Source organism: Quercus robur, chromosome 4 (assembly GCF_932294415.1).
Source record: "Quercus robur chromosome 4, dhQueRobu3.1, whole genome shotgun sequence".
NCBI classification, from domain to species: Eukaryota; Viridiplantae; Streptophyta; class Magnoliopsida; order Fagales; family Fagaceae; genus Quercus; species Quercus robur.
The window spans coordinates 64789506-64803788 of record NC_065537.1 but is presented as its reverse complement, the minus strand read 5'-3'; the positions used below and the strand labels follow the sequence as shown (position 1 = coordinate 64803788).

The 14283-nt window shown below is 32.4% G+C and overlaps 1 protein-coding gene and 1 long non-coding RNA gene across 9 annotated transcripts in view; one reads left to right on the top strand and one right to left on the bottom strand.

Moving 5' to 3' along the window:
* Window positions 1–3778, top strand: part of LOC126723368 (uncharacterized) — a 40876-nt gene extending 37098 nt beyond the window's left edge. Inside the window, exon 3 of the long non-coding RNA XR_007654238.1 lies at window positions 3666–3778. This is a non-coding gene — a long non-coding RNA (uncharacterized LOC126723368). The remainder of the gene's footprint in view (window positions 1–3665) is intronic.
* Window positions 3112–13375, bottom strand: LOC126723364 (protein PIN-LIKES 3-like). Of its 8 annotated transcripts, none has more exons than XM_050426735.1 (13): window positions 13172–13375; window positions 10010–10181; window positions 9796–9835; window positions 9546–9716; window positions 8354–8433; window positions 8143–8267; window positions 7194–7315; window positions 6676–6909; window positions 6017–6109; window positions 5521–5621; window positions 4880–4932; window positions 4578–4763; window positions 3112–3504 (listed from the first exon to the last, which is right to left on the bottom strand). In XM_050426735.1, the coding sequence occupies exons 4-13, from the start codon at window positions 9678–9680 to the stop codon at window positions 3380–3382; spliced, it is 1254 nt and encodes a 417-aa protein (XP_050282692.1). In that variant the 5' UTR covers window positions 9681–9716; window positions 9796–9835; window positions 10010–10181; window positions 13172–13375; the 3' UTR covers window positions 3112–3379. The 8 variants fall into 8 exon arrangements, with proteins under 8 accessions (XP_050282692.1, XP_050282690.1, XP_050282693.1 ...); XM_050426733.1 differs by having other exon boundaries at window positions 13190–13375; XM_050426736.1 differs by having other exon boundaries at window positions 10052–10181; window positions 13190–13375.
* Between the last annotated feature and the right edge of the window lie 908 nt (window positions 13376–14283).

Sequence of the window (14283 nt, the reverse complement as noted above, 5' to 3'; positions counted from 1 at the left end):
CATTTTTTTGTGTGAAAAATGTTAAGACATCTTGATGTTGTCACAATATTTTCAAAATTGCTGAATTGTCAATTCTTTACAAGTTAAAATAAAATATAACAAAATTATAAACGTATTATGAAAATGTTGCGTCATTCTGTTGTGTTTTTAGAAATTTTTTGTTGGTTTAATCAACTTTGTTGAGCCAAAATTCACTATTCCATATACAATTTTCTTAGGTTGACTTTTCGTATATTTTTTTCTTTACACACTATTTTAAGTAAAAACACATAGTTTTGCACACAAAAACAAAAACAAAAACTTAAGAAAATAACATTTTTCACTCAGTAGCCAGATTTTTTTTTTTATTTTTTTTTTTTATTGTTTTAAGTTTTCAACAAAATAAGCGGTATCCAAACACACACCTAGTGTAACTCTAAGTAATGTTACACCACCCAATAACTTGTTATTAAATTAATATTTTGAAAATCCAACTGTTGAATTACATGTTCTATATGTTCTTAACATGTGTACCAATTTTCATATCAATCGGATGCTATTTACCATTTGATCTATAAACTCATATTTTATACATTATTTTAAATTACAAAAATTTGAATTTTAACAATTGATTGATGACATGACTATTAATCTTTGATCACCTCGAAATTTTGCAAGTATAAAGAATATATAAAGATAATGTAATCTAACGGTGAACTTGTCAATATTCGCATCCAATTAAAAAATATTGAATAGTGTAACATTACTTAGAGTTACACCAGGTGTAATTTGAACCCAACTCATATATATATATATATATATATATGTATATGACTAATAAGTAAAAATTTATGTCTTAAAATCATGAGGCAAACAAGCAAAGGCTATATTACCAGTTCACAATCATCAACAGTAGCAAGTAAAAATTTTGCATGATCCCACCATGATCAACTTTCTCTCTCTCCAGCATAGCCAATCTTAAGAAAAAGACTTTATGGCAACAATCTGTCCTCACCATCAACAGATTTGAGAAAAAAGAAGATTTTTACTGCAAAAAAAGCTCCATTATAGATCTCTTTCAGCAATTTTACAAAATCGGTTCGACCTCCAGTTTTTTCGGTTCTCAGGTTGAACTGGCCTGTTTTTACTGTTTACTAGTTTTTAAGATATTTCCTGGTTTTTTTTTTATCATAACAAGACCAGATTAAGGCCGGTTCCCGGTTGAACCGGTCAGATCAGTCGGTCCGGTCGGGTTTTTAAAACCACGCATACAACGCAGTAGGTAGATAATTAAGTAGACTAAATTATACTTTAAGCACTTGATGAATGATAATTAGATAGTCTACATATTCAAGGTTGGTCCAAATCAGGCTAAAGTCAGCATATTCACTTTTAGTTCAATAGATTAGTGATGACAGCTTGGCCCCCCTCCCAGTGATTTCTCAAGTATGATTGAGCTTTCTTTTTCCCCTTTATTAATTTTTTAAGGGGGAAAAATTCTCTTTCTTTTGAAGCGAGAACAAGAATTGTGCGTCAGTCTCCCTCAGTCTCCCAACTGAGGGAGACTTTACCCTCAGTTGGGATAGGTTGAGTGCAGCTGGCAGGACTTCAAGCACATGCTAATACCGTTTTATGCAAGAATGATTTGCCTGTTACAATCAAAATGATGCAATTTTATATCCTTTAAATTTGGAGTGCTTCTAAATTGTTCTCTCAAATTTTAGAACTGTAATTAACATCATGAATATTGTAAAGATGTCAATGTGCCTATTCCAAACAAAAGCTGTCACATTTTCTGTTAACCCTCCAAAAAGTGACATTGTTTTTTCTATGTTCTGTTCATTGTTTTTGGATGGGTTAACAACAAGATTCTAAATGATATTGACAGGAGGCAGATTCACATCAATACTATATATAAAAACCGAGGCCACAAATGAGACTCCCATTAGTTTTTATTTTATTTTATTTTTATAGAAATTCTATGGACAATTTTTTTTGTCACAACCCTGTGTGATCGTGAATGGCAAAGAAAAAATTGTGGGCCTATATGAAAATGATGGTTCACCAATCACAGTAACACATGTCATCAAATTATGGAAAAAGTTGTGCCAAAGTGTGGTTGTAGAATTTTTTTTTTTTTTTTTTTCCAATCACAGTTTTCAGCTTCCTTTAACACCTCTGACTCTCTCCTCCTTTCTCAGTTCTTCCTCTCCTCTCAATACTTACTGAACCCAACTAGTTCTTCATGCCAGTTCAGTCGCCACTGCCCCTAAAAAATCAATGAGAGGATATTTAACCCTTCAGAAATGCTCTCTCTCTTAACCGAGGGGAATGGTTTTGGCCCTTTTGGGTTTAGGTGCTGACAAAAAGAGTTCCTTTCAGAGCCGCAAACCATTCTGCAATTCTTGTTATTAAAAGTCACGAATCTCTATCACTTTTGTCATTTTTTTATTGATTTCAATTATGTTTAAAACATTGGAGTATTAAGTGCGATTTTAAAAAAAGAAATTTAATTATGTCTCTTTTATTATGGATTGCCTCCAAGCAAAATGGTTTGGTCTTTATTTCGAAATTGAAGACAATCCCAAACTTCATAACTCTATTTTTTTTTTCATAACATATGGAACCTTTCTAAAACCGAAGGGCAATTGACTCTATCTGCTAGAACCAGTTGCCAAGTAATTTAGGAGAATTCATCCCTGATAAGTACTTAGTTTATAAGTGCTTGATGAAATGCCTATGAGATGGAAAAGAAAACGGATAGTCATATTCATAGAGAAAAAATAGGAAGAATGCATGTTGAAGAATCTGTACTATCATTAAAAAATATTGTTTAAGACCCTAAGTGATTAACAATGCATAAATATATAAATTAACAGTTAATCACAGCAAATAAAATATACCAGCAGATTATATATATATATATATATATATTAAACACCTCAGATATGCAATAGGGCAAACACAAGATATACAATAGGACATAAAAGATTGCAGGATAAATATTCTAATTCTTTTTTTATATCTCAACAAGTAAAATTTTATTTATTTAAAATCATGAGGCCAACTGGAAAATGCTATTACCACTTCACAATCATAAAAAATAGCAAAGAAGCCAATGAGAACTCATAATTTCAGAATTGGAACAGAATTGGGCATCTTTCATCTTTTATGTCCCTTTGTGTAGATCTAATACAGATTAAGCTCATCAATATATTTCAATTTTGATGTTTTATATAGTTCCTCTCAATTCTAGGGAATTGTTACAAAAAACAGTAAGCTGCTCATAGTAATTTGATCTTTATGCAAATAATCTAAATAGAAGAATATTTGGTTTCTGGTTTGTTTCACGCCGTGTTATGATGATGGTAAGTCCTTACATGAATTATGGAAATCCAGATTAAGTAACAAGCCACATGAAGAAAGTTGACCAGATTGTTAAAGAGAATGATGCCACAACATAAGTCCATAGCATAATGACAGAGCATTCACTCTCTCCAGTCTTAAGCAACTGAGAAATAGTACCTGCCAAGTTCATGACACAATGTTACTAATTCAAATTTTAGCATATATAGTGCTTAAGTGCTTTGTTGAGAAAATCACAACCAAGGAATGGACAACCGAATGTATTTCATCAAATAGTTTGTTTACTTTGATCAAACCAAGTAATTAATTGTCTAAACTAGGTTCATTTACTTTGTTATCAGGCTTGAGCTGAAGTGAAGTTTAAAACTGATCTCAAATTTTCTGTTCAAACTTGGTTAGTTAATTTTATGAACAGGCTCAAACTTGATTAAATCATCCCTTGCTGAAAAACCTATATCTCTAGAGTCTAGATTTGTTAACGCATACTATGCATCAAATTATATTCTAAAAATATACTAATTAATTCTCTTGCACTTCAATAGGAATAATGTTTGCAAAACATGAAACAGAAATGCAAGTTTTGACAAAATTTTCTTTGTAGTTGATACATATTAGCAATGGAAAGAATGTATTATCTTCAGCTTTTAGGAAAACTTTGGGCTAAACTTGGTTTTGTTCAAGCTTGGTTCATTAAGTAATTGAACTTCAAACTCCTGATCTTCGTTTGTTTAATTAATGAACAAGCTGAAACGAGCATTTTCTGAGGCTGAACTCAAGCGATTCACTAAGACATGTCTTATCACCTAAGACAGTGGCAAAAACGAAATCTTTCATATTAGTGGACAAAGATCCACTTCTGCAGGGTCTAGGAGAGGAAGTAGGTAGGCAACATATGTCATTTATAGAAAATATTGGCAAAACATTAGTACATTAAGGATTAATCTAGTCAATTTTTAGAATGTTCAATCAATAAGCCTACTCAGTCTGATCTTGCCTAAATATTTCTAACAAGCAGGCTTTCAAACGTAAGGCTTTAACAACAATTGCCAACAAACAAACCAATCTGTTAAGCAATGTGAACTTAAACAAGCGCAAATATGGATACCACCTTAGGTAGCATCTTTAGAAGCATTAATCACGTCTTCAATACTTAATGGGATCAAAACTGGTGGTTTTAGGCTTGAATAACTGCATATAATAATCACCAATGAAAATTCTGTGATCACACATACCTACAGTCATAGCGGGTGGAAGTGCATACTGAAGCATAAGTGTAAACTGATATAATGAATCTGATCCCACCATGCCAAAATGGTTTGCAGCCTTAACAATAACAATACCCAGTAAAGGCGATATAATGTACCGAATTGCAATAATCCCTAGGACGATTGATGTACCTACTTCAGATCTCTTTAGACCTGTAACAACAAATATATTAAAATAAATATAAAAAACCTTTCGTGGACAATTAATGAGGGGCTTGAGCCAACCCAAGGAATACATAATAAAGATTACAACCAATGTTAAAAGCCACCTCTAAGAAGGTTCGCTCCAATTAACAATGTCATACATGGTATTGCTGCCTCCCTGTAGAAGAGAAAGGAAACTAAAAGGATTTAATGCAGATTGGCAGATATAGAACAATCAAGCTGCAAATCAGAATGTTCATATTGAAAAGTGATTTTTTCATGTTGTTCCATTGCTTCTAAGTTGTAAGAGTTAATGGTTCATTAGGGAAGATTTAATTGCTCAGAGGAGAAATACTGGTTATTTCAAAAGGCCCTTCCAGGCTGTGCATATTTGACTATAACAACTATTTGTACTTATACTATTGCTGCTAATATATTATTATGGAGTATTTACTAGTAAGGATGGACTATTGCTGCCAATTGTACTTCTTAATATAACTGGAATATTTGCTGAGAGAGTTTGTTGCTAACATATATGTAATTGATTTTTCTGTCTGATGCATTGGTCTTCTCATGGGAGTGATTCGCACATGTTCATTCCTTAAATATAATTATAAATTTAACTTTGATATGTGCATATTAGCACAACTTCAAGTTGCAAATATAGGAATTTTAGAGTTTAGAATTGTGAGCTGAAACTTGGACACCAAAATCAAACTAAGACTCAAGCAGCGTGAGCTTATTGAGCCCGTGGCAGGATTCATACCCTATCAAACTCACAGAATTGCAGATTGCACGAAGAGGAGCATCATCACCAATTAGTACCTTTCGAATTGGAGAGACTATTCCAACTGTAAACGCAATAATCTATAGAAGTAAAATAAGCATATTATTTAGAGATCCCTGTGTGGCAGCATATACACAACTTTAAAAAAATTTTAAAATAGATATATTCTGAATATTATTTTGAGCATTTGAAATGAGTCAGGCAGTGCATTATGTCATTCCCCATTTAAAGTGTATAATTATATTCAAGTTTCAAGAAACATAAAATGTTTTTTTTTTGGAATGAATATGCTTCCAATATAATTTCTCTAACTCAAGGTCAAGATGGAGTGAATTCCTCAGATTATCTACTTAAAAAAAAAAAAATTAGGAACTGCAAATTTTACTGGAATTAGAGAAGTAAACACAGACCATATTGATTTCTAACAGAATAAAGATAAAGCTTATGCCGAATAGAACAAGAACTATGAGAATACCGCTGAAATGGTAGATGGTGCAAACAATTTTTTGAGGTCAATGTACCCAAAGAGCTTCTTAAGGTGCAGCTTAGCCTTCTCCAGAAATGATACCTATCAAATGAATCTTTAAAAGGTTATTTTATTCAAGAAGAGAATGGGGAGAAAAAAGGGAAAGAAAAGCTACCTTTACTAGCACTGAAAATCTTCAGTATAAAAGAATATATCTAATTAATATTATATAAATTTAGATTGTATGAGATATACAAATTATAATGTGATATTAGTCAAGAAAACATGTGGTAACCCATGTATTGGAGTTAGTGATCTATACTTAAAATGCATCTTATTTCACAAGGAATCATTTTAGGATAGGATAGTAAGATATTCCATTCAACTTTACAAAATTTAATAAAAGTACAACTATTTTATGCCCTCAATCTCCTACATTGAAGCTATGTCCTACATGACCTGCATATGCGCTAGCTTGCTTCTTAATGTCCTCTGGTCTTCGTACAAGCATTTATCTTCTAACTGAGAGTCTAATGTTCTAGGTTAGGATTATTTCTTCTTTATTTCTCGTTGATTGAATTGATCATGAGTGGAAATCAAATTTTGAAAAAAGCAAGCTTTTGAACATTATAAATGGGAAGCCACAACAGAAGAATATCAGAAGAAACCTTTGCTTTTCCTTCACATCCAGAAAAAGGGACTTCGACTTGATCTGTATATTCCTCAGAGGTGTGGCAGCCCCTTGAAGGAAGAAGAGCTTCTGTGCAAATCTCTGAATATGGGGTTTCCTCAGAAGTTTTATCCTGGATTGTAGAGTCATTTGTGTCAATTTCTTTAGTTGCCTTGTTTGCAGATAACCGCATGATAGCATACACATAAGTCCATAAAAATACTACACCTAGCTGGACAATCAAAACGAGAAACAACAAAATGATTGAAATTAAATTGACATATTTTAGGAGCTGTAAGACATAAAAAGGTAGATTAGTTCATGAAGAGCTTGGGGTTATTGATATAATTTGTGACTGAAATATCATCCAATTCAGTTATACAGATTAACTGAAAAATGGGACATACTGTTAGAGGCACTGAGAAACATGTTATCATTCAGATCAACTGGTCAACTGGTCTTACTGTGACATCCATTTATTTTGGTGATCTTAAAACAAGAACAATAGACCATTACCGCCATTGAAAGTGCAGCATAAGCCTCTCCATCTGTAGAGCAAGCAGAAGAATCTCCAAATGGACTATTATCCTCATCACAGACTGCTGGGAGTATAATCAGAAGTAAGTTTCCTAAATTTCCTGCACATAGCAATTTTCCTCTAAATATATTGTGGACAATTACCTTTCGATCATAAATAAAATGGTGCATGAGACGGTGAAAAGTTGCAATTGTGAAACTTAGTTGCATAACTAATTCTTAGAGTCTTGTACTTCAATGAGGGTTGATCATTGTGATGCAATGATTCACATTCACTCCTACTTGCAGTTAATTTGGTACAACCATATCTAGTAATGCATCTTTAGTTTGTAATTTTATGTGAGGAAACATGTTCACTGTACTCTATAATTATTAGAGGTGTAGACTGTAGAGGGGTGACGATAATACTTGATAAAATTGTCAAACAATGAATTGTATCCGTATGTATCTTGTTTCATATTTATCCTATATAAATTGAAAAATATTGTAAAATGTCTGCAAAAATACTTGTGGTATTAAGTAATCAAATCTAACATGACAAATAAAGTATTAAGCACTTTTTGTATTTACTAAAAATTAGGACATAGATATTTGTATATTATACCATTTTCAAGTTTCAAAATAAAAGCAATTCTATTACATCACATCAATTCGTTAGTGAATTTTTTTGAAAAGGATGAAATCAATAAAACTACCACAAAAGCAAATTGTTTTTAATATTTTACTTCAAAGATCGAATTGAAAATTAAATGAAATTTGTATCTTCCCAGTATAACTCATGCTGATGATGAGTTCATTTATCATATTTTACCCAATACCTATTGTATCATGTATCATTAGTCACTAAACAATATATGCCCTAAATCAGGCTATTTTGTATGACTAGAAAATGTACACCTATAAAAAGTTTATTTAGATTTTTGTCTACCTGCAGCACAAGAACCAATGATAAGACTTTGCAGATGTTGAGGAGCTTTTGTGATTTTTATCAGTATCCATGCAAGGGCAGAGCCAATGATGAATGTGAGAAGCACATTCACTGGCATGAACCACCTACACATTAACCAAAAATTACCCGTGAATAAAAAGGGAGTGGGGGGTGGTAAGGAATTTCAGAAGTTTGACAGAGCTGAACTCACAAGGTTACCAAACTTTCTAAACTAATTGTATCAGCCAGTTTGCTGAAAAGGTTTGATGGATTGAACACATAAAACACCAACTATACACAAATACCAGTAGTGTTGTTAGTCCTTTGCAGGTCTTGGGAGTGTAGCCAAAGTGCATGACTTCAAAAGAGAGAGGAAGAAATAAAAGAACATTATACAGTTCATCAAAAAAAAAAAAAAAAAACATTATACAAGCCATTAAAGAATTGATTATGATTTTAAATGTAAAAATATACAACAATTAGATGTAAAAATAAGTATACATAAACTTTTAATTGTAATATTTTTTCCTTAATGAAAGTAACTAAAAAACGATGGGAAAAGCAAACTCCTTTGGTCAGTAAAAGGGAGAAAAGATCTTGACAAAGAAAAAGTCCCAGACTTCAAAAATATTAGTAAGCTGGCCAGCATTTTTCTAGCATTAAAATTTGAAAAAGAACAGAAAAGTTAAATCTTTTCATGAAGTTTCAATAACATTGGATGATGCAGCGGTGCACTAAAAGTTCTATCATGAATGGATGACAGTGGTTGATGTTTTGCATTCTTTCTTAATTTACTTGTTAACTGTGTTGGGGTTTGAGGAGCTTAGTTGTGTTTGATCTGGATTATGACTCGACCTGAAATAATATTGTTATGGTTTTTAATGGGAGATTTTTTGAGGCTTAGTCCATAGAGTAGAGGCTTTGGCTGATAGGCCCAAGCCGTAGTGCTCACCTCCTTGGGGGTCTGGGGCAACGCCCTTGGAAAAAACTTTTTGACCCGTTTTGTAGCCCATTGTGAATCCTGTGTGCGGGATAGAAAAACTATTGTTTTGAAGGTTAGGGTTTTGTGTGTTGATTTTGAGAGAGAAAAAATGTACTACAATTCCTTAGTTGTAAGCAAATTGTCGAACCACGTAAATATTGTCTTATGTGATTATTTTTCTTCGGCGCATATTTTTCTTTTATCTTGCATCTCACATATCTTGGAATTTTGTGCTTATATTCCCTTCAAATTGTTATCATCCTTATATGTGCAGGAACTTTTGGAGAGTGGATTGCAACAAAGTAAAACACGCTTGACAGAAGCAAAAGGAATTTGATTTTGGAACTTAACAAGAAGCATCATTCATCAATAACATGTCGGTAAGAAAACCAATATTGAACAGTAAAAAATTTCAACTTACATTATTCAAATATGGCCTTGCATTTGCCCCCAAGAGATTTATACGCTCTGTTGCGAGAAATAAACCAACAGCAGTAATTAAGAGTATTTTCAGCATTGGCATTAATGCCACAATAAATAGATCCAGGAATCCCATTGTAAATTTCTTCACTGAACTCAAATGAAGTTTCTCCTAGACAAGAAACATGTCCAGTAAGTACTCCCAGATATAGTATAATTAAGAAAAACATGTTCAAGTTCCATACTAGTACCTTCAACTGAAATTCTTGGAAATCAGAGCATTAACAAGTACTGAGGTGGCAAAAACAAGAAAAAGACACTGAATAAGTACCCTTACGCAAAAGAAACAAGTAAACAATATATACATATATAAAAGAGTCAAACCCAAGAAAAAAAAAAGCTCCTCTTATGAAAATTTTGATCACATAATTAATGCAGCAATAAGTGCTCAACATATTGACATACTTTTTTTCATCAGATTTCAGTAGTTCGTTTAGACGACAATACCCAATTGGAGGTGACATAAGTTTATATCTCAGTTTCCAGTTTTGCTAGTGATTAAGCTCAAGAGTTTGTGTATAAGGGACCTGGAAGCTTTTGATTGTTAAGTGTTTGGCCTCCTCTTGCAAAAGCATACCTACACATACATTAAGAGTTTGGATGAATATCAGTTAGTTACAACATTAAATTGCACGGGAAGCTTATGCAAATTGTGAACAACAAAAGCACAAGTAGAATATCTCTCTCTCTCTTGACGCTTTTCAGAGGAATGAGTCTATTTAAATTATTTCTTCACATAAAGAACATTGATTTTGCAAATCAAGCAGTCTTAAACATAAAAAAGAAGGGACTTACTGGATTCTGCCACATAGAAAGTTTATACTTTGTACCTAGCAATAGTACATATTCCCATAGGAACTGGAGCTTTCTTGGATGTCAAGTACAAAGAGTTGCAGTAAACTTCTTCTCTCATTTATACTCTTTTGGTAACACAAAAACTTCCTAATTTAGTAAGTACTCTGGGTGTTTAGTCATGCAAGAAGCTAGCCTGGTCATAGACATATCTGTGGTACAAATAGCTTGAAACATGTTCTTCACCTGCCTTTCTTCTCCAACTACTTTCCCATGTCATTGAATATATGTCAACTGAATGCATCCAATCTTGATCAACAGTTCAACCTTCGTTTTTTTCTTTCTTGGCTAAACATGTTTTATCCTAGGATAAACTTGTGAAAGCTCTAGCTCTAAGCTTCAAACTGATTATAATTTTACCTATCCACTCTACCTACTACTAGATAATACTAGCAGGTTACCTGCACGATGCGCGGATAATGCTATAAGCTTTTATGTAAGATGATTTTGGAAAATGTTGTATATATATTATAACACAAACGGTGGATAATTTTATTGCTAAAATCACCTACAATTATAACTAAAACTTTAGAGCAAATAGGTATATTTTGTTCTCTACCATCTTTTCATATGAAATTTCTAACTTAGGCATTAATCTCATCAAGCATCATCAATAATATTTTAACTATATATAGCAATATCAAGGTCATCTAGTGAGTCATGTCTAGGCAAAGCACTTAGCCCATTATCAATCTCTTTGGCTGTGCAAAACGGAGTTTTTCTCCAACTATGAGAAGTAATGACCCAATTTTGTGATGGTTTTGGACATTCGATCGAAAGATGTAAGGACTTCATCCTTCATTAAATGGGCATTGACACTCTCTCTCATAGAAGTCATTGAAACATGGAGTTGAGCCTCCTTATATTATATTAGCCTTATAATGTTAATTTAGGATGCTTTGAGTATCAGCAATTCTAATCTACATAAATAAAATTTCACATATTTTAAATGAATATAATTAGATATAACTATCCTAAAACCTGGTCCAAAAACTTGTTCTTAACCCACAATCCATCTTCAATACAGATATCACAATAAACTAATTATTGAGTATAGTCACTTAATTAATTACTTAAATTTGAAACAATTTATAGGAAAGCAAATGTACAAATACAATGTTTAGAAAGTTAATGTTTGATTTATGATAAAAAGAAGTGGCAAAACCAAGTCATTCAATTTGAAGCAATTTACAACGTTATAATTAGTTATAGAAAAGAAAGCAAAACCAAAATAGTGTTTATTTGAAGCAATTTACAATGTTACCTCTAGCACATATCATATTTATTGTGTATAACTGCAATTTACAATATAAGAAGTTCAAATCTTCTGTCACATTTTTCCTATTACACTCAATACTCCACGAATAAAAATATATCATATGTCCATTTATTTAATTAAAATGTTAAATGTTGGGTGCACATGCACCATAGTCCAGCCCACGAAGTATAAAAACCCAAGTGATGAAGACTCCTAAGATCATGGCCAGTTTGTACTTTGTGTGTTGAAATAAGAGATCATGGCCAGTTTGTACTTTGTGTGTTTCTAGGAGTCCAGCAGCATCTAATCACTACTCTTTAATGAGTTTGTGATAGGCTTGAATAGCAAGGAGGCCTAATTCCTTGCGAAGTACTGTACGTGGTGTTGCAAGAAGAAAAAGTAGAACACAAACAAGAAGAAAAAAGGAGGCGCCGTACAGTGAAAAGAAGGTAGGTAGGTACCTCAGAGTGAAAAAGAAAAGAAAAAAAAAATTGTGGAGAAAAATAATTTGCATGTGTGAAAGCAAAGAAAAATAAAAGAATTTTTTTTTTTTTTTGGTTATGAGGCATACACAAAAATTATTGTAATTGATTTGATAATAGCAAAATTATTCAGAATTTGTCTTGTGGTATTTTCCTTCAAAAATAAAAAAGAAAGAGATTTCCACGCAAATATATGTGTTCTTATGTGTGATTGTTATTTTGAATTGCTATTTTAAATTATTAATATTTGTGATAATATTATTTGCGACTCAACACTAAATTTATGCCATTTCTTATTTCAATTTTCTAAGATTAAAAAAAAAAAAAAAAACCTCTACGCATTCCCGCTACCAGTCATTCACGGGAGCCACAATCAAGAGTCTGCCGACACCATCAACCCCTTTGGGTATGGTCTGGTCACTTCGTCCTCTCTTACCCACTTAAAAAAAAAAAAAAATGTGGTTGGCTCAAGTCACACATCAAAGTTAGCTTTTGAAAAATCCCAGAAAACTTCAATCTTTGAATTGCAAGATTGGAAAGATCTAAACCTTTTTTGCTATGCAATCGTTGAGAATCTGAATTCAATTTGGACAGTCACTCCGGCAAACTTTGGTGGTGATGGCGGTGGGAATTTGATTATTTTTTTAATCAAAATCTCATTATAAATTTAAATAAGAAAATAATTGAAATAAGAAAATGGCATAAATCTAGAATTTTATTTAAATAGATGTATATGTAACATGTTTTTATTTTTGGTTTATTTGTGATGTAAGAAAAGTGAGGCAGAAGATTTAGACTTCAATACGGGCACATGAAAAATAGTTTGCTGCTTCTGCATTAATTGTTGCATGTAACTAAAAGGCAGTTGCACCCAAACCAAAATTATAAAGTAAAAATTAAAGAGATCAAAATAATAAAACAAAAATTAAAGAGACTGACAAAGAAAGGGTTGTTTTTTAGAGATTATATACCCACCTTTAGTGAAAGAATTACCTTATGATTCAATTTGGAATCCAAAGCATAGCTCTGAGAAGCAGATATAACGGTTGAAGCAAATTGGCATCAACGGAGCAAGAAAGGGCAGAGGTGGGCAGAGGTGTCTAATGGGATTTGGTTTATTATCCAAAAAACTATTACATTGATTTATTTTCCTCAATGTCCAGCAAGCTGTAAGGGCTATATATATATATATATATATATATATATAAAACATTAGTTTGCATTAAATTTAAAGGGGAACTAAAGAGTTAAGAAAGAGAAAGAGAAAGAGGTGAACTGGATTCTGCTGAAGCAATAAGTAACGTGTGTCTTTTAAATTTCTAAAAGGACGTTGGAATTTATTTTTTAAGTGAAGGTGATTTGGAAGGTCAAATGCAATAATTCAAATAGAGCGCCACATGGCAGGATTGACTACATGCTTTCCCTTATGAGGTTTCTGCTTTTTTATATATATATATATATATAATATATATTGATATTGATTGATTACTATAGTTTTGAATTATTGAGGTACTAAAGGATAAGCACTAGCATACAACGCATTAGGTAGACAATTAAGTAGGCTAAATTGTACTTTAAGTAGTTGTTGAATGATGGTTAGATTACTAGATGGTCTACATATTCAAGGTTGGTCCAAATCAGGCTAAAGTCAGCACATTCACTTTTAGTTCAATAGATTCGTAATGACAGCTTGGCCCCCCTCCCAGTGTTTTCTCAAGTATGATTGAGCTTTGCTTTTTCCCCTTTACTAATTTTTTAAGGGGGAAAAAATCTCTTTCTTTTGAAGCGAGAACAAAAATTGTACGTCGGAAAATGATTTATGCAGTTAGGGTAGGTTGAGTGTAGCTGGCAGGACTTCAAGCACATGCTAATACTGTTTTGTGCAAGAATGATTTGCCTGTTACAATCAAAATGATGCAATTTTATATCCTTTAAATTTGGAGTGCTTCTAAATTGTTCTCTCAAATTTTAGAACTTGTAATTAACATCATGAATATTGTAAAGATGTCAATGTGCCTATTCCAATCAAAAAGCTGTGTCACATTTTCTGTTAACCCGCCTAAAAGTGGCATTGTTTTTCTATGTTC